Source organism: Salvelinus sp. IW2-2015, linkage group LG37, assembly GCF_002910315.2.
Source record: "Salvelinus sp. IW2-2015 linkage group LG37, ASM291031v2, whole genome shotgun sequence".
NCBI classification, from domain to species: Eukaryota; Metazoa; Chordata; class Actinopteri; order Salmoniformes; family Salmonidae; genus Salvelinus; species Salvelinus sp. IW2-2015.
This window is the reverse complement of record NC_036876.1, coordinates 9,646,690-9,669,867: the sequence shown is the minus strand read 5'-3', so window position 1 is coordinate 9,669,867 and position 23,178 is coordinate 9,646,690. Positions and strand designations below refer to the sequence as shown.

At 44.1% G+C, this 23,178-nt stretch overlaps 1 protein-coding gene across 3 annotated transcripts in view; it reads left to right on the top strand.

Moving 5' to 3' along the window:
- The window catches only part of LOC111960242 (ATP-dependent RNA helicase DHX15), a 32,314-nt gene extending 10,880 nt beyond the window's left edge, over positions 1–21,434 (top strand). For 2 of the 3 annotated variants that reach the window (XM_023982151.2, XM_023982150.2), the window contains exons 6-14: positions 1,969–2,136; positions 9,257–9,343; positions 9,828–9,977; positions 10,636–10,744; positions 14,154–14,345; positions 15,965–16,087; positions 17,591–17,781; positions 20,429–20,598; positions 20,993–21,434. In XM_023982151.2, the coding sequence (XP_023837919.1) occupies positions 1,969–2,136; positions 9,257–9,343; positions 9,828–9,977; positions 10,636–10,744; positions 14,154–14,345; positions 15,965–16,087; positions 17,591–17,781; positions 20,429–20,598; positions 20,993–21,110 (1,308 nt within the window). In that variant the 3' untranslated portion in view covers positions 21,111–21,434. Of the gene's footprint in view, positions 1–1,968; positions 2,137–9,256; positions 9,344–9,827; positions 9,978–10,635; positions 10,745–14,153; positions 14,346–15,964; positions 16,088–17,590; positions 17,782–20,428; positions 20,599–20,676; positions 20,796–20,992 lie in introns of all 3 variants that reach the window. The other variant, XR_002876793.2, reaches the window with a different exon arrangement.
- The last annotated feature ends 1,744 nt before the right edge of the window (positions 21,435–23,178 follow it).

Below are 23,178 nucleotides of genomic sequence, written 5' to 3'. Positions count from 1 at the left end.
TTATTGTACTGTTACACAAAATCAAAATAAACCTTTACCATCATAGTAGACATTGAACATCTATAACCAAACTGTTGTTGGGTGATGGTAGCTATAGCTAGCCACATGCTAACCTGAGTACTAACGTTACTAGCAGTAGTAATAGTAAATCTTGGTGTAATGGCTAACACAAACATCAGACACCATGATATCCTGCAAGTTACAGTTGAAGTCGGAAGTTTACATACACCTTAGCCAAATACATTCTAACTCAGTTTTTCACAATTCCGGACATTTAATCTAGTAAAAATTCCCTGTCTTAGGTCAGTTAGGATCACCACTTTATTTTAAGAATGTGAAATGTCAGAATAATAGTAGAGAATGATTTATTTCAGCTTTTATTACTTTCATCACATTCCCAGTGGGTCAGAAGTTTACACACTCAATTAGTATTTGGTAGCATTGTCTTTAAATTGTTTAACTTGGGTCAAATGTTTCGGGTAGCCTTCCACAAGCTTCCCACAATAAGTTGGGTGAATTTTGGCCCATTCCTCCTGACAGAGCTTGTGTAACTGAGTCAGGTTTCTAGGCCTCCTTGCTCGCACATGCTTTTTCAGTTCTGCCCACACATTTTCTATAGTATTGAGGTCAGGGCTTTGTGATGGCCACTCCAATAACTTGACTTTGTTGCCCTTAAGCTATTTTGCCACAACTTTGGAAGTATGCTTGGGGTCATTGTCCATTTGGAAGACCCATTTGCGACCAAGCTTTAACTTCCTGACTGATGTCTTGAAATTCATTCATTCATTGCTTCATTATATCCACATCATTTCCTTCCCTCGTGATGCCATCTATTTTGTGAAGTGCACAAAATAGTTAGTTAGTTTAAAAAATAATCTATTGGCAACATAACATGACAAAACACTTTGGGCACTTTAGTACCTACTTTCCCCGATTCGCCTCTATCACTGAAGCCACCAGTAGGCTGTTCCTCTCTTGACGTCAAAGCCGCAATGTGTTGTTGGTATGAGTTAATACATTTAATTCAAATTGCGAAAATAGAAGTGTATAATTAAAAAAAAATGTTTTGCATGAAGACTGTTTAGCTGTTGTTAGATTTGTGGAATATATATATACATATCTCGTGCAACCTTTCCTTTAAGTATGGACATGAAAATGGACTTAATCAGGCAGTGGCTATCGCTTCAGTACGTTTTCTGGTCTTTTCATAGCTAACATTGTCCTATGTCTGGAGATGGGGGAAAAAACAAGTGTGGTGTTTAGTGTAGATATTCCAGGAATCATAGACACTTATCAGGCTATATAGTATTATGTAGGCTGTATATAAGCTTGTCACTTAGGGTTCTCGTGGGCATGGTCGATTGCAAAGTAATAGTCTTAATTATTCATGGGCCGTTTACCGATTTGATATGTTGCATTTGCTAACGTCACATTATTGCAGTCCGTACCATGTTGGTTTATTATATTCAGGCTGCCTAGTTCAGTCGGAGTCCTAGCCTTTTGTCGTCTGTCATGTTTTCTTATTCCCCTGGTTGTTAAGTTTCTCTGTCTGGGAGCCCACTGGCTCTATAATGTTCAGCTCCACTAAACTGATCTGCCATGATTTGCCGCTGGTTATGCATCAGTGCAGCATTCTCATTTCACATTTCCCCTACAATATTGCGGTATGGAATAATGAACCGTGTGTGTCTGTGTTCTCCTGATTGCTGCATTTGACAACACAGCCATGGGGAGCTCAACCAAGCACGCGGCAGTCCAGGTTTAATTTCCTCAGTCAGATGGAGAGATGGGCAGAACAAATGTTCTCCTTCTAACCCCGCCTCTCCTCTTCAGACCTTTTTCTCCCCATTGTCTCTCAAGGTGTTATTCAAACCAAGCCCCAGGTTACTGTGTGCCCAAATGCTTGCTCCTCGTCAGCCACCCTTCTTCACCTGCCTGCCCATTTACTTTTTCCGCTTCATCTTTCAGGAAATCGACGAGGCCTGCAAGCGCATCAAGAGGGACATCGACGACCTGGGACACGACGCGGGGGACATCAAAATCATCCCGTTGTACTCGACGCTCCCGCCCCAGCAGCAACAAAGGATCTTTGAGCCGCCACCACCCCGCAAGCCCAGCGGAGCCATCGGGAGGAAGGTAAATGCCACTCGATTCACTCCTCAGCAGCACAGGGCATCCCAGCAACTCAATATCTCCCTTCCAGAGAGGGAGGGAGTGAAAGTGGGAGAAAGTGAGAGGGCTAAAGGAAGCGAGAAATGCAGAGTGGCAGAGAGACAGGGAAGTAGGTGGGTGGATATGGAGAGGGAGGAGTGGGAGGGGGGGGTTAGAAAAACTGTTTTCCCGCTTCAGCTTTGGTGCAGGACTGACTCACACAACATATGCTGCTTTTGTCAGCATATGATTCCCTGCTCTAAAATATAACTGGGGTATTACTCACTCCCTCCATGCCTGAGGAAAGCACTGAAGCCACAGTCTTTTAATCTCTTGCACTCCTCTATTGGTTTTGCACAGCCTCTCTCTCAGAGAACAGAGGCCACAATCATCTGGTCTTCTCAGTGCCGGGGAAAGGCAGCATGCATTACCGGAACTTTGCTCATCTACAAAAGAATGTGTGAACATTCCCCTCTTCTTGTTCCCTTGTCCTGAACTGGTCCCACAGAGCAATGTACGGCCCTTCGACTTCATGTTCCATTATTAATACGGACCGCAAACCTGTCCAGCGTTTTGTTTATGGCTCAGTGTTCAAACGAGCGCACTATAATCACAGCAGTGGAACCACCTGGACGGCCACGCTGTTGGCAAGGATTCTGATGGAATATCAAAACCCTGTCACACCGCCAGTAATTTGCGAACATTTGCCCCAACATCTGACTGGGATTTGATGAATGACTCATTGTGTGCTGCCTACCCAATCGAGGCTGATTTGGCTGTCATTGGAGCCCCAAAAGATTATTGATGACTTATTTGGAATAATGAAGTCACCGCCTGATCATTTTTATATATACACTGCATTCGGAAAGTATTCAGACCCCTTGACTTTTTCCACATTTCGTTACATTAAAGCCTTGTTCTAAAATTGGTGTAATTGTTTTTTCCCTCCCCTCATCAATCTACACACAATACCCCATATTTATTTTGCAAATGTATTAAAAATAAAAAAACTATCACATTTACATTAGTATTCAGACCCTTTACTCAGCACCTTTGGCAGCGATTATAGCTGCGAGTCTTCTTGGGTATGACCCTTTAACCAAGGGACCCTTCATCCAACCTGTATTTGGGGAGTTTCTCCCATTCCTCTCTGCAAATCCTCTCAAGCTCTGTCAGGTTGGATGGGGAGCATTGCTGCACGGCTATTTTCAGATTTCTCCCGAGATGTTCGATCGGGTTCAAGTCTGGGCTCTGGCTGGACCACGCAAGGACATTCAGAGACTTGTCCTAAAGCCACTCCTGCGTTGTCTTGGCTGTGTGCTTAAGGTCGTTGTCCTGTTGGAAGGTGAACCTTCGCCCCAGTCTGAGTGCTCTGGAGCAGGTTTTCATCAAGGATCTCTCTGTTCTTTGCTACGTTCATCTTTCCCTCAATCCTGACTAGTCTCCCTGTCCCTGCCACTGAAAAACATCCCCACAGCACCATGCTTCACTGTAGGTATGGTGCCAGGTTTCCTCAAGACGTGACGCTTGGCATTCAGGCCAAAGAGTTCAATCTTGGTTTCATCAGACCAGAGAATCTTGTTTCTCATCTTTAGGTGTATTTTGGCAAACTCCAAGTAGGCTGTCATGTGCCTTTTACTGAGGAGTGGCTTCCATCTGGCCACTCTACCATAAAAGCCTGATTGGTGGAGATGGTTCTCCCATCTCCACAGAGGAACTCGATAGCTCTGTCAGAGTGACTCTTGGGTTCTTGGTCACTTCCCTGACCAAGGCCCTTCTTCCCCGATTGCTCGGTTTGGCCGGGCGGCCTGCTCTAGGAAGAGTCTTGGTGGTTCCAAACTTCTTCCATTTAAGAATGATGGAACCCAGTGTGTTCTTGGGGATGTTCAATGCTACAGACAATTTTTGGTAGCCTTGCCCAGATCTGTGCCTCGACATAATCCTGTCTCGGAGCTCTACGGACAATTCCTTCAACCTCATGGCTTGGTTTTTGCTCTGACATGCACAGTCAACTGTGGGACCTTATATAGACAGGTGTGCCTTTCCAAGTCATGTCCAATCAATTGAATTTACCACAGGTAGACTCCAATGAAGTTGTAAAAACATCTCAAGGATGATCAATGGAAACAGGATGCACCTGAGCTCAATTTCGAGTCTCAAAGCAAAGGGTCTGAATTCTTATGTAAATAAGGTATTTCTGTTTTTTGTTTTTAATACATTTGCAAACATTTCTAAAAACCTGTTTTCACTTTGTCGTTATGGGGTGTTGTGTGTAGATTTCTGAGGGGAAAAAAACATATATTTAATCAGTTTTAGAATAAGGCTGTAACGTAACAAAATGTGGGAAAAGTCGAGGGGTCTGAGTACTTTCCGAAGGCAATTCTAGGCAGGCTGCTGTCATCACGTTCCTTTCTACCGCTGCAGTTTGATCCACAGCAGTTTGACAGACCCCTCTTTTCCTGTTGTTCAAGACGAGTCGGATGAAATGCTTGCTCCGGCCTCCCTCGCTCACCCTCCCGGTGTGACATTATTTTATCTCTCTTCTCCACGTGTGTGTGTGTTTTGTGTAAAGGAGGCTCAACAGTTTGGCCTAAGCCAGGGCCTGGGATCATTCCAAAGTTCAAACATCATCCCTGTGTTTGCTTGCGGTGTTCAAAGGGATGTTGACATGAAAGAAGGACACGGGCAGCACAGGGAGTGGTTTGGATGCCTGGTCCCAGGAGACGCCACCTCCACATCTTTGTAGATTGGGGCGGGGTGTTTTGGGTGGTTGGGAGAATTGGTAAGTGGCTGTAAATTTGCATTCAACAATTCTTTGAACACTGAACCTCTTCCCAACATGCACTCTCAGCAGTGCCAGACTCCTGGTGTTTACAGACTGTCTCAACAGCGTGCTACCTCTCAGGTAGTTTTTTTTCATGTTGTCCCCCATACCTGGCCTGAAGGGACTGTCACACGGAGGTGTGCTGGTGTCTGAACTTACATTGCAAACAGGGAGGGTGAGGCTAGAATGACCGTGTAGGTCGCAGTGATCATTGAACACCCTATATGACTTGCTTTCACTCAATGTCCAGGTTGATGAATATCATCAATTCTGGTCTTTCACTAAGCTCAATTGGTCAAGGGTCTTGAATGTAGCAGTGGCCGCCAATGGCATTTGTCTTGAATGGACAAAAGCATGCACAGAGTGAGTTTGGCCTTCTGTTGTCAGTCTGACGCCGTCAGTGGCTGAGTCTTAGGTGAGGTGAGATGTCACCCAAGCAAGTCCAAGGAGAGGCAATGAAAGAATTAAGGCTACCAGCCTCTGCTGTGCCGCATGCTAATGGTTGCATTAAGCACTCCCTCCATTAACATAACTTGCTTGCCCGTCATGTCTCCTCAGAAAAGCCACTGATCTCCCATTTTAGAACATTTTAATGATTTAGTGTTGGAGCTTCAATTCACTGTGATTACTAGCAAAGACTTTAATCCCCCCTCTCCCTTTCAAAGTATCATCGTTATGCGCTTTTGACAAATGGGCTCTTGTTTAGCGTTAGGTTTGTTTTCTATCATCCTCACGTGTGTGGATATCCCTTCAATAGTCAGCGACGCACGCCCGCTGGGATCCATTCCAGTAAGTCACTGATGTGGCAGGGCCCAAATTGTTCGAGGCGTCCTCCATTTTTACCAATCAAGGGAAGGTTTTATTTTTCAACAGGCAGTTCCTCCCAGAGGGTTGGAGTGAAAGATGGCCCCTGTTAGCCACAGTGCTCGCCCCCTGCAGGTTAATAACCCAGAAATAATGCGCAGAGATGATGCTCTAATGATATTACTGATGAAAAGTCTGGAACGCTCAATACAGCTGACAGACAGACAGGAAGGAGCCGCACTGTGCTACTCTGTGTAACAGGCCCCAGCCTCCAGACGCATTCTGAATCAATGCAGTCAATGAGAGGCCCTCCTATATGGTTATGAAATGTGAGGAGACAGGCTAGCTACCGTGGCAGCTGCTAAAGCACTGACTGACTCTTCCCTGACGTACAGGTCATTGGCCTAAACTGGTGGGAGTCATCCCATTGAACCTTTCACAGCTCCCTTTGAACAGGACACGAGGTGCTCCTTGCCACCCGTTCCTCTTGGGAAATGTTGGCCGACATTGTTGTTTTCCAGAGATGATGGCCCAACCTGCCGGTCAATGCTAGGCTAGCCAACATTGTTCAAGATTGCTTATCAGCTGGGTCATTGACTCAAAGAAGACGCAATTTCTCCACACCTACGGGTCACTGAATGTGGCTGGGCGTTCTTAATGTCTTGAACTCTTTGCCAAGCAATTGGCTTTGGTTTAATTACAGTTTTGCTCTAGTTGTCAGCATTCAATTTTGTATTAAAAGGTGGTTGATTCCTCTTGGTTCAAAGATATCCCCTCAGATGTATTGTGAAGTGATACCTGCCACCGTTGATTCTTGCAATGCACCTTTTAGTGTTCAATCCGATCAAGATGTACATCCCTCCCGAGGGGGAGGTGTAAACTAATCGAAGTGACCGTTGGCTTGGCCAGGCTGCCTTCTGACAGGTTTAAAATGGGTCGTCTTTGGCTGCAGCCTCTCTCCTCAGCATGAATAGAAAGCAGAATGCTTCTACTTCTGACGGCAGAATTACACAAGGCCAAGGGCTGGGCCCCATAAAAATGTTCAAGGCATTAATAACTAAACAGTCAGGCATTCTCTGGCTGGAGAGAAATCCTCGCTTAAAAGGTAGGATTTTGAAAAGCCTTTAAGGCTCACAGCTTTAGACAGCCAAACGAAACGGAGCTACGCAGGATGGGCGGCAAGTGCTCAGAATCTGTTTTGGACCCATATCGATGGATGATAACTCATGATAACTCACAATAGGATTTTTGCACCGGCAAATGTTTGATCAAGAGATGTGAAAGCATTAACAAAATGCATTCACATGTACACTAACAAATTAAGTACATGATTGGTAGATTTGTTAGAGGAAAGTGATGCTGTCTTTTTCCTTGGGAGAATGTTTCTCACGCCTGTCATTCGTTGCAAGGAAGTGTCTGTTCAATGCTTTTGGAGATTTAATGCAAATGGATAACTCATTATTAGCATCTTTCCTGTGCTTGCAGTTGAACTGGTATTACTTTTCTATATGAAAGAAGTGGCAGTGGACAGAATATGCAATGAAGCAATTTTATTACCACCCCCCTACATTATGCTGAGACATTGGAGTGGGAGTGGAAGTTCCCAGTACAGCAGGTTTCTGCCTGTCTGACTCAGTCTTCAGTGCCATGGTGCACAACGTAGTTCGAAGGGTTCTGGGGCCAATCAGGCTCCGCCGTTACATAACGGGAACACCCCCCCAGCGGCGGTCAAGGCTCGCGTGAGAGCAGCTGCAGATCTGCCTTCCTCCCCTCCTCTCCTGTTTGTGTAAACGCTGACAGAGAGAGACCCATAGGGTGATGTGACTCATTTGATTTCGGTGCTCCGATTCAGCTGTCATTGCTCATAGACAGCCTTGCTATAGGGGATAATTGTAATAGAAAAAGATCTGGGACTGGGAAACGTGCAACTCCACAGCAGCTTCCCCGTTTGCGTTGATACCACAACCCAAACGGCTTTTCATTTCAGTTATTTCTCTCCCCTCCCTTACGCAGTATTTGTCTGCACCCTATTAAATTTTAGGGAAAATAAATGTTGCAGCCGGGCCCTGATGCTTTGATCAACCGACGCACCCTTCTGACAGCTGAGGAGTGGCCTTTTTTTCCTCCTCGTCTCCCCTCTGCTTCTTCTAAGTATTACTATGTGGTACCTCGGATGAATTTCTCTTAAAGAAACCCAGCTGTAATGTTTCTAACATTATACTTGGAAATGGGGAATCATAGGAAAAGAAAACCCCTCCTTGGCTTTGAAGCAGTTGAAAACAAATCTCTGTTCTCATCACCTGCTCTAGTTTAGAGCCTCATTTTGCCGTGACTCATTTTTTGTGACTCTAAACATAATTGCCGCAATCCTCCGAGCGTATTAATTTTAATGCAACTTCGCTTCTATTTCGAGGTGGGTTTTGAGCACATCTCTGATTGCCGGAGTGAGTGATTTTAATTTGGTGGGCGCTCTCTTGCTGCCACACGACGCCTGCACCTTGGGGCGCATGAAACATCCGCGTGTTGCTTTGTTTGTTGAAGGCGACAGGCTCCATTACTCAGAAAGGAAGTCAGAATTTGATTTCCTTTCATTTTTTCACCGCAACTTTCATTTTAATCTAAAACAAATTCCTCCAGTCTTGTCAAACTATAATCTCGGAGGATGAACGTCAACGTACACAGTGATTCTGAAAGAACTCCATTTTAAATGCAGGCCACCCGCTGGAAAAGGAACTATTACATCAATTATTTGTTGTAATTTTGAAGACCTGTGGGAGGGGCTTTTTGTAAGAGAGAAGATGACGTCTCGTGGAGACTGGTAGCGTGCTGCGAGCTGACAGCGGCACCCCCTCCAAAAAGAGCAGTGTTAATACATGTGGAAGGGACACTCAGCGGCGAGGCAGCCCGCTGCAGTTTGCAGACGCCTCATTCGACTTGATTGCAACAACTGTTGCAGTACTGCCCTGTTGGGTCCTATTAGACAGTGTGTCTGCGATGGGCCATGGAAGTGTCTGCAGAACCTAATTCATTCAGATGTTGATGCGTGCTCGCTGTAGAAGTGTAGTGACTTGAGTGTTGAGCAGTGTCTCCACTAAAGGGGGATTTGTATAGGGCCACAAATTAACTATTGGTCATTTTTCCTTTTATTAAAACATTTGCTCCGTCTCTCTCTCATACTAAGATATTTTGACCTCCCCCAATGGCAGTAGGTTTTGACCTATGACCCAATCATTTCCCTCACAGATTCAACACCTTATGACTAGACTCTGTGTCAAAATTGAGAATTCATGAATATGTGAATGACTGAATTATTAAACTATCAAATGACCAAATACCGAAATGAGTGAGTGATTGAATAGTGCCATTCCATTACAGGGAATGGCACTATTCAATCACTATTCGACCCATGTTACTCTCCCTTTCCCACAACTCCTCCTTAACGACTGACTCTAAACCCAGCTGTACTCATTTCCGCAGGTCGTGGTTTCAACAAACATCGCCGAGACATCCCTGACCATCGACGGCGTGGTGTTTGTAATTGATCCCGGATTTGCCAAGCAAAAGGTTTGCCGCTGTCCTTCCTCCCCTGCGTCACCCCCCATCCACCCCCCCTCAGCCTAATCTTCTCCGATCATCTGCCTCTGTTGCCTGAAAATCCCCAGATAAACAGAGCAGCGCTGCACCTGACAGCGGCAGAGATGGAAAAGCCTGTTATTTATTCCTCTGACATTTCTCTAGCCCAGAGCCAAGTCATACACGTGGCTCAATCAGAGATGATATATTTTCCTGGTTGGATTGTGTGTGCTTGTGTGTGCACATGTGCTTGTGTGTGTATGTGATTTGGGAATATGTGTGTAAGTGTCTCTTGTGTATGTGTGAAACTCAATTTCCCCCTGTAACCTGCATATAAATGCTGGTCTATTTCTCAACCATGATGCCCCCTATGCCTCATCCCTTTTGTAAATGATTGTATACCTGTGTTTGTATGTGAAAAGAGTGATTTGAATCCTCTCAATATCACACCTGTCCCCCTTGCTGTTCCTTCCAGGTATATAACCCTCGTATCAGAGTGGAGTCCCTCCTGGTGACGGCCATCAGCAAAGCCTCGGCCCAGCAGAGGGCGGGGCGCGCCGGGAGGACACGCCCAGGGAAGTGCTTCCGCCTCTACACAGAGAAGGCCTACAAGACCGAGATGCAGGTTAGTAGTGGTACTGCTATAAGAATTATTTTAGTCCCAGATGAATTGYTGTCTATAACCGATTTGATTATTTGAAGCTGCTTAGGAACGCTAATGTCCCGAGGTTGAGACATACCTAGGTCTTACATTATTTCCAGAGAGTGTACAGAGCATCGTCGTTCATTGCTTACTTGTATCTGTGATTCTTATAAGTGCAGTGCACTTGTACCTCTAGACTATACGGAGAAAAGGCATATGAGGCTTAATTATACCTGTACACTGAAAATAAATATCTCCATTTCCCAGCTATCCAGTATTTCCACTTAGAACACAAGTCGCCTATTCCTTATTCAGCCCTTTTCACTCTGACAGCTGGATTCCCCACCAATCACCCACAGCCCTTTTTAATAACCTGCGCCAGTGACACGGATCCCCCCCTGTGACAAATGAACACGTGAAAGACCCAGTCCTCCACTTTAACAGGGTAATTCTTTCACGTCACACCGACTGGCAGAGGGCATTTTAAAACAAGTTAAATAGCCCTTCAAACGTCCCTAGACTCCTATTTTCTGTTCACTTTGACGTACGAGTGCATGTGACGAGATAATCAGCACCCTTACTAATTTGTTTTGATTTGAAACCGTCTCCTCCGGTTTCCCCTCCCTTTCTTCTGTCACAGGACAACACGTATCCAGAGATTTTGAGGTCCAACCTGGGTTCGGTCGTGCTGCAGCTCAAGAAGCTAGGTATCGACGACTTGGTACATTTCGACTTCATGGACCCACCAGGTAAGAGCTCTTGTATTGCATTTTGACAAAAGGGATAGATCTTCTTGTTGTGTTAATATCTTGTTTTTGTGTTACTAGAGGCACTATTCAGTCAATCTCAGTCAAGGCGAAATTAATTTCTTTCTGCACAGTGTGTGTACACAGTGTGATTGTATATGCTGCTGAGTTTTTCTTTGTTTCACAGTGTAAATCACAAAGCCAAACATGACTTTTTTTTACTTAAAAGAGATTAATGTTCTTGACTTATCCTGGAAACCCAGTTACGGAGATTGATTGAATGGGGCCTCAAGTTGTAAAGTTTAGGCTTTGATAGATAACATCACGGTGAATTTCTGTCTCATTTCAATCACAGAATCATCTGTTAAGGGCTAATGAATAGACATGGACAGGTATAAACTGTTGCTCTCAGGTCCACAAAACCTTTTTGTTGAACTGAAAATGTTTGATGTATGACACCCAATCTGGGTCAGCTATGAGCCTAGAAAAATGAAAAATGAAAAAGAGAAAATGTGGAGTGTTTTTAGAGACAAAAATAATTGTTCTGTCTTGGAAGTTGAGCATAATGGCCACATTGGACCTTGTGGTTCTTTGCTCCTTTGCCGGAATAGGTAGTTAAACTGCACTGTCAAAACAAGTCTGTTTCTATCCGCTGTGGGTGGACATGGTGTAGTGACTAGGGAGGAGTAGTTTGGCTGGTCAGTCGATGTGTGTTTGGGCTGTCGCTTCTCCAGGCGCTCCCTATTCCCACTGTTCATCTGCACTGGGCTGGAGCCTGGCCAAAACGCACAAGAGGTGCCTTGTCTCGTCCCAATGTCACTTACTTCCCTTCCCAGCAGCCCCGGAGCCAACACACCATGTGTGTGTTCTTACTCTCCCCAAGGAGAACCCCCCACTCCCTCGGTCTCTGTCCATAGCCTTAACCCCAGACTCCCCCACCCCCTCCACCTTAATACAGTTTTCATCTCACCTCCGAGATTAAACCCATCTCTCCCCATCCACGGCGCCAAACACCATTTTGAGAATGAAATTGGTTACATCAATAGCCCCGGTATCACCTTGGCTATTGCCTTCTCTTTATATTCCGCCGGTGAAACGTGACTGACCTATTCCCCCAACCTCCACCACCCACCCCCTTCAGTTCTCTCCCACAACTATACGTCTCCTAGCACTTAAGGGTTAGCCCCCCGCCTGGTCCACTCAAGCCTTGTCCATTTAGTCTAACTGGGAATGAGGGGAAGGAATGATTACCTTATTCATCCACTTAGAAAAAAAGGCTGTCCCTGGAAGTTCTACACGCTGTCAGTGGAGGCACTGGGTCCGTCTAACTAGCTGCTTAGCGCCCCGGGAACAGGAGCTGATTGGACTAGAAAGATGAATAGCCGGAGTATGCTGTGCCCTCGCTCCAACGCACTTCAATGCTTCTCCTCCAAGAAAAGTCTTTGTATCTCGCCGGCGCACAGGTCAATTTGACATGCGGTGCAGAAGAACCACTCCCAGGATGGCTACGCCAGAGTTTTCGGTTCAGCCAAGTGGATCTCTGGAACTGGTTAAAGAGAGCAATGGATTTGGGTCTCCAGGTAGAGGGGCATGATTGGAACATGTTTTGCTCCTTAGCCCAGCGTTTCCCAAACTAGGGGTCACCTGATTTTGAAAAATGGGGTCATGAGAGAAACTCTGAAATACTGGCCCAACGCTCTAACCGATAGGCCAGAGCGCTAGTCCCAATTTGTAATAGACTGGCATAGCCCCAATTAAAAAAGTAAATATTGGGCGTTGATTTTTTTTTAATATTTGTTTTTTTACATGTCGGGGTTGCGGACCAAAAAAGGTTTGGGAACCCCTGCCTTAGCCTGTAGCCATTTGGATTGTCCACACACCGTCATCTGACTGATGAGGCCACACAACCCAATGAATAAAATGTCAGCTCCTCAAAGGGCTTGAGAGATGGGATGCTACCTTGAGACGATTGAAAACCTCTGCCGCTATGATGGTGGGGGGATGCGTCCTATCAGCCATTTGTTTTCATTTATCATCAATTTGGGCACATTAAAAGGATTTAATCACGACTTGGGTTTGTGATGCTGTCATTAAGGCAAGTGGGGACATTGTCATTGAGCTGCTGCTCTCCTCTGTGGCTGTATGCAATGAAAAGGTACAGGCAGGGTGATACCTCGGAGTGGGCAAGGATTGGAGGGGTCCATATATTTTAAGGTTAACCAAAGAACCCAGGCATGGAGGCCATTGGCTTTTAGTCTGTGTTGCATTTGAGTTGGGCCTGAATCTTAATGGAGAACATTGGTTTCCACCCTGTAATCCAGGGAGCACACGAGCGGCCAGTCTATTTCTCTGTCAACCTGCCTCGCTCCACGCTCAATAAGCACAATGGCAGTGGCGTGAAGCGGCTCACCAAATCACATGGAAAGTCCAAGAGAAATCAGTAGCGATTTACAGGAAGGACCAGCCTTAGGTGGGATTCATTTGCCTCTTGACATTTGCAGAGTAGTACATTTCAAAGCCAATGTGAGTTTAATGTACCTTTTAGCCTTTAGTCCCATTGATTTGGCCCTTGGTTAATATATTGGATTCTCATGTATTGAGGCGGTCAATAGTTTATTTCTGATGAGGTGCGTCATGTATAGATTGCATTTCCACACTTGTTCATCATGTTACAGATACTGCAAAATCAGATTTTCCTCCAAAAGGAGTGCGTCCGCCACAAGCCATTGATATAGTAAGTAATGTGGCTAGATCTCATTTTTCTATAACAAAAGTAGGTTTGATGCCCTGAATCGATTTGTTCGTCATAAGAAAATACCTGCTTGCATTTTGAAAAAGCCTTTTTTTATTCCTTATTTGAGAGAAATTAAAGTGAACAACACGGCCCTCAGCTGAAGCTGAAGCCGAAGCTAATTTTCAGTTGACATGCAACTGGTCATTAGGCTTCAGTTCTCCCCAGCCGAAGGTCAATAATTGCATCTTGGGGAAAATCTTTTAACCAAACGGTGGGAGCCCTGTTTTGATGCATTAAGTGAAGGGTTCCCCTGTAATTGCATTAGAGTTGTTTTGAATCAGCGGAGCGGAAGATGAAAAATGAGCCTCCCCACCACCATTAAAGTTTCCGTCCGGGGTAACTGGCCATCACATATAGAGGTGCTTGTTTTAATCTCCCCTTGTGTTCTGTTCTTTCCATCTTCTTCCTCTGCAGTTTATTTTTTCTCTTTCCTCTTATGCCATCCCTTGCGCTTCCTGTGCTTCTCTTCAATTTCTTATTTAAACCTTATTTATCCAGGTTACTCTCATTTGATATAAAATGTAGTTTTTGTGTGAAAAGACCTGGTCCAAGATGGCAGCGGTTGACAATAGTACAAATATGTTCTTACCCTCGTCTCCCTCTCTCGTCTCCCTCTAGCACCGGAAACCCTGATGCGGGCCCTGGAGCTGCTCAACTACGTGGCGGCGCTCAACGATGACGGCGACTTGACGGAGCTCGGCTCCATGATGGCCGAGTTCCCCCTAGACCCGCAGCTAGCCAAGATGGTGATTGCCTCCTGCGAGTTCAACTGCTCCAATGAGATCCTGTCCATCACAGCCATGCTGTCAGGTAATACTCAGGGAGAAAAGTGTGGTATGCCCATCACAAGCCACCGTCATTATTGTGCACACTAATTTTCCTGTGAAAGTTGTATGTTCATGACAAATTTGCCCTTCATCCTCCACAAAAGATGGATTCAGTGCCCTGCATCTGCAACTTTTTTTTCTCTTAGTTGTCTAGATCCCTTCACCCTTGACCCCTTTCTTGTTTAGTCTATTTCACCAGACAGGTTTTGGAGATAATTAGATGATATGTTTAAAGTCATGAACTTGCCTAGTTAAGTAAAATGAAAAAGTAATGAACTTCTCCTGAAACTCAAGACTTTTATGTGATTGGGTCTGCAGACACAACATGAAGACCCTACTCTAGCCTTTGATATGCAGTTGTTGACGTTAGATTTGTTTGTCTGGTGTCTAGAGCTGGTCCGAGCATTTCACACCTGGTTCGTTAGAAAAACATATTTGTCCGGGAAAGAACATAAAACCATGCCTCTCTGTCATTGTAGCAATGGCATCACTCTAGGACTGATGCAGTACATGGAGCTCTAAAAAGAGCTGTGTATAGGAGGTGTAATCTGAACTCCATCTCTGCAACTGTGAATTTCAATAACGATGTTGATGAATGTGATTTGACTTGCGGCTGATAGCAAATTTAATCTCTAATGGGCCTTAACTTTGCACACGACCCCACTGAACACAGTGAGGTAGAAAGAGTAGAGCAGAAGGAGTTGGTGGTGTCAGTCAGTTAATATTTGTCAGGCAGGAAAAATGCGTGTCTACAGTAAATTCATGAGTTTATAGTCTAAGCAGCACCAATGTGCTGCGGCAGTAATTGCACTTTAGGCTTGCCAAAGCAGAGTGCTGCTCATTGAGATGAATCCGATGCTTTTGAACAGAGGGAAAGGGAATTTAACTAGCTGTTTGGACACGCTGCACATCTATAACTGGTGTGTCAAGGAACCCGGTTTTCTGCTGAGTTCATTACCGAGTCAGCAGTGGATACTAGGCCTCGCATCGCCCAGGCAACCAAGTGTATGGGTTCGAATCGATAAACACTCAGCTTTCACCCGTTAAGCCCAGGATGGAGCATGTTTTAACGTTAGGCTGCTCACAACAAGTTTTGGGAAGGCGGGAGGTGTTTGATGCAGCCTTTTGATGTACAAGTGCTTTTCCGCGTGGATGCAAGACCACAGTCTTCCCGCTAAAGTGCTCAGGCAAAGATTGAGTGGTTAAGAGGACACTTTCTTTGGTGTCCCTCTGCACCACCGCTTAAAGAGCTTATGAGTCAGATGCAGGCTAGCCTTATAAATGCCCTTTAGCCAAACAGTTTGAGTAAAGATAATTTTTGGGGGGTTGGAGCCCCTTTCTATGCCCCTCTCATACCCTGGTTGAGGTTAGGTCTTACAGTATGCAGCTCGTAAAACAGCTAAACTCAATCCTGCGCAAAGCCTTCTCCCAACCCCCCTTCACCCCCTTCTTCTGACACGCACCTGTGGCAATGCTCTGTGCCCTGTGAAGTGCTCTCTCTCTCTCTGGCCTCTCTGACCCGAGGCCTTGTTCTTCTCTGTGGGAATTGCTTAACTCATCCCTATGGGCGGCTGTGTTGGGGCCCATACCAACCTTGTTTAGTCCCACAGTGCTTCGTACGACCCACGGAGGCTAGGAAGGCGGCCGACGAGTCCAAGATGCGTTTCGCCCACATTGACGGAGATCACCTGACCCTCCTCAATGTCTACCACGCCTTCAAACAGAGTACGTGTCCCACAGAATGTCCATTGAGCATGCTTTATTAGAATTCAGGACTAGGCTTAATCTGTGTCCGGTAAGCCAACCTTAATGTCACCTAACATACAGTGCCTTTTTGTCAACAATCTACACAAAATTCTCTGCAATGTCAAAGTGGAAGAAAAATTCTAACTTTTGTAAAACATAAAACACTATCTTGATTCCATAAGTATTCAACCCCCTGAGTCTGTACATGTTAGAATCACCTTTGGCAGCAATTGCAGCTGTGAGTCTTTCTGGGTAAGTCTAAGAGCTTTGCACACCTGGATTGTACAACATTTGCACATTATTCTTTAAAAAATTCTTCAAGCTCTTGTCAAGTTGGTTGTTAATCATTGCTTGCCAGAGATTTTCAAGACGAGTTTAAGTCTAAACTGTAACTAGGAACATTCAATGTTGTCTTGGTAAGCAGGTCCAGTGTATATTTGGCCTTGTGTTTTAAGGTATTGTCCTGCTGAAAGGTGAATTTGTCTCTCAATGTCTGTTGGAAAGCAGACTGAAACAGGTTTTCCTGTAGGATTTTGCCTCTGCTTAGCTCTATTTCATAAATTTTTTATCATAAACTCCCTGGTCCTTGCAGATGACAAGCATACCCATAACATGATGCAGCCTCCATTATGCTTGAAAATATGAAGTGCTACTCATGTGTTGTGTTGGATATGCCCCAATCATAACGCTTTGTATTCAGGACAAAAAGTTAATTTCTTCGTCACATTTTTTGTAGTTTTATTTTAGTGTCTTGTTGCAATCAGGATGCATGTACAGGCTTCCTTCTTTTCACTCTGTCATTTAGGTTAGTATTGTGGAGTAACTACAGTTTTTGCCTATTACAGCCATTAAACTCTGTAAATGTTTTAGTCACCACCGGCCTCATGGTGAAATCCCTGAGTGGTTTCCTTCCTATCCGGCAACTGAGTTAGGAAGGACGCCTGTTTCTTTGTAGTGACTGGGTGTATTGATAGTGTAATTAATAACTTCACCATGCTCAAAGGAATATTCAATATCTTTTCATTTTTTTTACCCGTCTATTAATAGATGCCCTTCTTTGCGAGGCATTGGAAAACCTCCCTGGTCTTTGTGGTTGAATCTGTGTTTGAAATTCACTGCTCGACTGAGGGATAAGTGTATGTGAGATATGAGATGAGGTAGTCATTCAAAAATCATGTTAAACACTATTTATTGAACAGAGTCCTTGCAACCTATTATGTGACTTGTTAAACAAATTTTTACTCCTGAACTTATTTAGGCATGCCATAACAAAGAGGTGTAATACTTATTGACTCATTAATTTGTAGACCTTTCTAAAAACATAATTACACATTACGGGGTATTGTGTGTTTGTAGGCCAGTGACTCAAAATCTAAATTTAATCCATTTAAAATTCGGGCTTTAACACAACAAAATATGGAAAAATGAAGGGGTGTGAATACTTTCTGAAGGCACTGTAAATCTATATCTCACCTCTCACAGACCATGAGTCGACACAGTGGTGCTACGACAACTTTGTGAACTACAGGTCGCTGATGTCGGCCGACAACGTGCGCCAGCAGCTGTCCCGGATCATGGACCGCTTCAGCCTGCCCCGCCGCAGCACAGAGTTCACCAGCAGAGACTACTACATCAACATTCGCAGAGCGCTGGTCACAGGATTCTTCATGCAGGTCAGTGCTCACTGGCCAAACAGAGAAAGGAAGGGCCCAGAGGGTTCTCTCTCGGAATGTGTTGTCATGCTCTATGGCGCCATATTGTCCCCCAACAACACAGCACTTGGTTTTGACCTTTGGGTAGTTGGCTAGTCCCTTGTACATGTTCCAAAAATGTCACAGGCCAGAGTAGAGTATGTGGGTTAGTCAGTTAACCCTCGTCAGTGTCTTCAATATAAGCTTGTTAGCGTGTCAAACTAATGCCATGCCTTAAAGTAGCAATCAACAGTTGAAACAATAACAAAGCGTACTCCACGCCTCTGTTTCAGTAAAAAGCTGAGGGATGGGGCTGGAGAAATGTAACCGCTCTCAAATTCGTACACAGAGCTATGGATGCAAGGACTGATCTAAAAATGATAGTTTTAACCATGTTTTGAGGCTATAGTTTTACATTTACTTTAACAAACATTGGCGTAAAACAAGCTTATATTTTGGGTTCTGATGGGGTACGACAGTTGAACTAAACTCATGAGACAGAAGTTAAATTCTTTGTAGCAACTGCAGATTACCCTTTTAAGACTGAAGTAAGATGCAGCGCTGCTTTTGTGCTTCACCTTGGTGTTCTTTTCTCGAACTCACCATGTCTGTTTAGTTAACAGGTGTTTACACTGTTGCTTAAAACACAACACGTCAAGATACTTATTGTAATGGATCGCCTCCCCTAAGTGTGCGCACATGGGCGCACTACCAGTTAAACACATAATAAGAATTCAAGGCAATTTGCTGCCTGCTAAGGGAAAATAAATGACATTTTGTTGAAAGTCCATTTCTGGGGGAACCTGAAAACAAGCGACCTGACAAGTTGAATTACGCCGTTAATATAAAAATATTTGTCAACATTAACCTTTTATCGCAAAGACACATTTGTAGCTCATATTGCAGTTTAGAGGCGTTTGAGCGCATGTCTTTGTCTGGAGAGGTCTTTATTGAGACTGATTGATTGGCCTCGTTAATCACAGCAGCCATCGTCTGCATATTGAAGTACCCCGAACGGAAACCAAAAATGAACCGCCCTCCTTAACTTGGCAAATTCTGCTGAAGTTAAAACGCCTCAGCCCAGAGCTGCTTCTTCTTCCCTTTTCTGTGTAATTGATTGTGTTCATTGTACTTTAAGATGTACACTACATTCCATGGGGTCAGTCTAGTTCAAACCTGAATAGGCCGATTCGGCTGCAGGGATTATAGATGGTAAAAAAAACTATGTTAAATCGCCTCAGGATTTTTTTTAAACCACGAGGGCCTGATCAGTAACCCTTTGATACTGTGTTTCTGTGCGTGTATGGTAGGGATGTAACGTTTGATATGCATCGGTCCCTGGTTCAAATGTTTAAGATTTGAGTGCATCGGTCTGTGGGACCTCAAACCGATCCAAACGTTGCATGCATCGGTCAAAAAATAGATTCAAACGTTATGAATCGCCGGTTCACTAAAATGTTTTGCTCATATAACTTTTTTCTACCTTCTGAAAATACCTACTCTTTTGTGACAACTGATACGTCCTCTTCTTCAGTGGCAAACTAAGCATGTAACTGTGTTGAACGTCTTTGATCTACAAGTCATTTTTCATGTTGAAACACCCCAGGCAATATCAGTAGCCTAGTCAAACTGCTCACTGTGCGGCTTCGTGCACTGACCAACAAGATGTAGGCGGACTATTCCTGATCTTGCACATCTGCACGGCACCTTCAGCATTTAAATGCTTGTAAACCGGCTTGCACAATATTAGGCTTTATTAGTTGAGTGAAAACCAATGTAATTTGATAGGTTATTGTGCAGTTGAAAAATGTGTTTTACTGGAATAAAAGTAAGCTACCGGAGACAACTTTCATCTGGCTATAGCCTATACCTGCTGATCGGGGCTTATATTGGATTTTATTACGATTGTTCAGGTTCCCCATCAGCAATAGTTTTGGTAGTTTTGCTTTAAATAATCTGTGTATATGGTCAGTTTTAGATATACAGGGTCAAGTTGATAATTACATAACGATCAAAACCATTCATTTTGAGACGGGGTGAAATCCAAAGTTGTGCTATTTATTAATTGCCATAGCTAATTATTTGATACATTACTAGCTAAAACATGTTTAATTCAGATCAAAAGAGAAAATCATACATTGCCACCCAATCTGACAGTGGCTCAGGTGACTACATACACCATAGACATATATGGTCTCATAATTTACACACACACACACACACACACACACACACACACACACACACACACACACACACACACACACACACACACACGTCAGCTCAGCAGATTTTAATTGAAAATGGAAAATGTATGTGTTTATGCAACAGATGTTAGAGCATCGAATCGTATCCCACCGAACCGCATCGATTTATTCCTCTAATCAAATAATTTCAAACTAAAACGTATTGTTTCTGTATCTAGATACATATCGAATCGTCTTGAAAGAGAAAGATGCATATCCCTCGTGTATGGACTTTAAATTAGTTGATACTGTATGCATTAGTGAGATTTTGTTAATAAATGTAAATGGAAGCCCTCTTGAAATGTAGTTAGTCTTGTGTGAACATGTGCCCTGTGCAGCTAATATCTAGCCTACTTATTCCTGTCTCTGTATGTGATTGACAGGTAGCCCATTTGGAGCGTACAGGCCACTACCTGACTGTGAAGGACAACCAGGTGGTCCAGCTGCACCCCTCCACTGTGCTGGACCACAAGCCGGAGTGGGTGATGTACAATGAGTTTGTGCTGACCACCAAGAACTACATCCGCACCTGCACCGACATCAAACCAGAGTGGTAAGCTCACTGCCTGCCTAGCCCCAGGTCCATCATGTCTAGTACGTGTGCTCCTGACTATAGTCGGTCCTCTCCTAGATTCTTCTAGGCGTCTGTGTATGTGTTTGCCTGCAGTCAACCCGCCTGCTCCTAGATCCATATTCCAGAGAGAGACTACAGCTTCTAGTGTTCATGTTTCCTTCTAGACTGGTGAGAATGTGAGTAGCGTGTGTGAAAAAAGCAGTCAGCCCGCTCCTTATGTGTTTGTGAGACTGTGCGCGTTGTTGGTTTACATGTCTGGACCAATCTCTCTCTCTCTGTCTATCTGGAAGAGAAAGCCTTCCTTCTCTTTCTCTCATACACACACACACAATCCAGACACATTTCATGACTGTTTATTTGTGTCCTTTCCCAGGCTGGTGAAAATCGCCCCGCAGTACTATGAGATGGGTAACTTCCCCAACTGTGAAGCCAAGAGACAGTTGGAGCGCATCGTTGCTAAAAACTCAACCAAGGAATACTCTCCGTACTAACACTACAAGTGTGTATGAGAACAATACCATCACCACCAGCACTAAGGAAATCTGAACTCTTTATCTGAGCACTCTTCATTTTCTTCAAAAGCATTTTCTTCTCATTGGTTCATAATGTATTATTTTCATACTTTTTGTTTGGGTCTTCCTTATTTTGACCACCTGTAGTCATTTGTGATTAACAGGTGGTTGGCACTGCGGCTGATCCGGGTGGGAGTTAGCGGTCAACACAATTACTGCCATTGACCATGGTAAAGCATGACCATTTATGTAGATGTTGACATTCCTTTTTAGAAAGTGTGAACTCTTACTGAAATGTACTTAGGTAGAGACATTCCATGCTAATTCATTGAACAGACTTTGACTTCAATTTAAGGAAAAATACCAGCGTGGACGGTTTAGCACCCACCGTCTTGCTTGTATAGCTACCAGACTTTGGTGTTATGTTAGGGGGATGGGCTCAATAGGTTGAAATGTTAACAACGTAATTGTCTTGTGTTTTATATATTGTTTTTGAGGTTGGAATAATACTGTGAAAATGATAATGCCCTTTTAGTGTAAGAGTTGTTTGAAAAGAGCCTGACATTTCAGCCTGTTTTGATGGGATGGACTTTTGTAAATTAGTTGATAGACCAATAAGAAAGAGTTCCAAACCTCTGCCAATTACAGCTAGTTTTCCGTTTTCCCCTTGCCACTCAGACCACTCCCAGACAGTCCAAGCTAAGTTCTTGCTTGAGAAATTGCTTTCTTTTTGACCATTTTAATTGAAAACTATCACAGTAAGGTACTTAGTTAACAAGAAAGGTTTGATATTGATATAAAAACAGATGCATTGGGCCTTTAATGTATTTTAATGTTAATGGACATAAGGGCGCTCCCCTTGTGTGAACAAATGTGAGATTATAGTGGTGTGCGGACTGGGAAATCACCTAGTCATCCATTTTAAATTACATGAATAAACTAATAATTTGTAATGAAGGTCTTTGCATTTTTTTGTCTTTTCAAGCTTGGCCTTGGAAATCAATTAGTTATTTTTTGTGTTTATAGATATGTACTCTGTATACTGAACAAAAATATAAACGCAACATGCAACAATTTCAAAGATTTTACTGAGTTCATATAAGGAAAGCAGTCAATTTTTAAAAAAATCATTAGGTCCTAATCTATGGATTTCACATGACTGGGAATACAGGTATGCATCTGTTGGTCACAGATACACTATATATACAAAAGTATGTGGACATACCTTCAAATGAGTGGATTCGGTTATTTCAGCCACACCCATAGCTGACAGGTGTATAAAATTGAGCACACAGCTATGCAATCTCCATAGACAAACATTGGCAGTAGAATGGCCTTACTGAAGAGCTCAGTGACTTTCAACATGGCACCGTCGTAGGATTCCACCTTTCCAACAAGTCAGTTTGTCACATTTTTTTGCCATGCTAAAGCTGCCCCGGTCAACTGCAAGTGCTGTTATTGTGAAGTGGAAACTACTCGGAGCAACAACGGCTCAGCCGCGAAGTGGTAGGCCACAAAAGCTCATAGAATCTAACTGCCGAGTGATGAAGCGTGTAGCGCATAAAAATCATCTGTCCTCAGTTGCAACACTCACTACCAGGTTCCAAACGGCCTCTGGAAGCAGCGTCAGCATAAGAACTGTTTGTCAGGAGCTTCATGGGGTTTCCATGGCTGAGCAGCTGCACACAAACCTAAGATCACCATGCGCAATGCCAAGTGCGGCTGGAGTGGCGTAAAGCTCGCCGCCATTGGACTCTGGAAACGCGTTCTCTGGGGTGATGAATCATGCTTCACCATATGGCAGTCCAACGGACGAATCTGGGTTTGGCGGATGCCAGGGAAATCTTAACGCTACAGCATACAATGACATTCTAGACGATTCTGTTATTCCAACTTTGTGGCAACAGTTTGGGGAAGGCCTTCATTGGCCTGCACAGAGCCCTAACCTCAACCCCATCGAACTCTTTTGGGATGAATTGGAACGCAGACTGCGAGCCAGGCCTAATTGCCCAACATCAGTGCACGACGTCACTAATGCTCGTGGCTG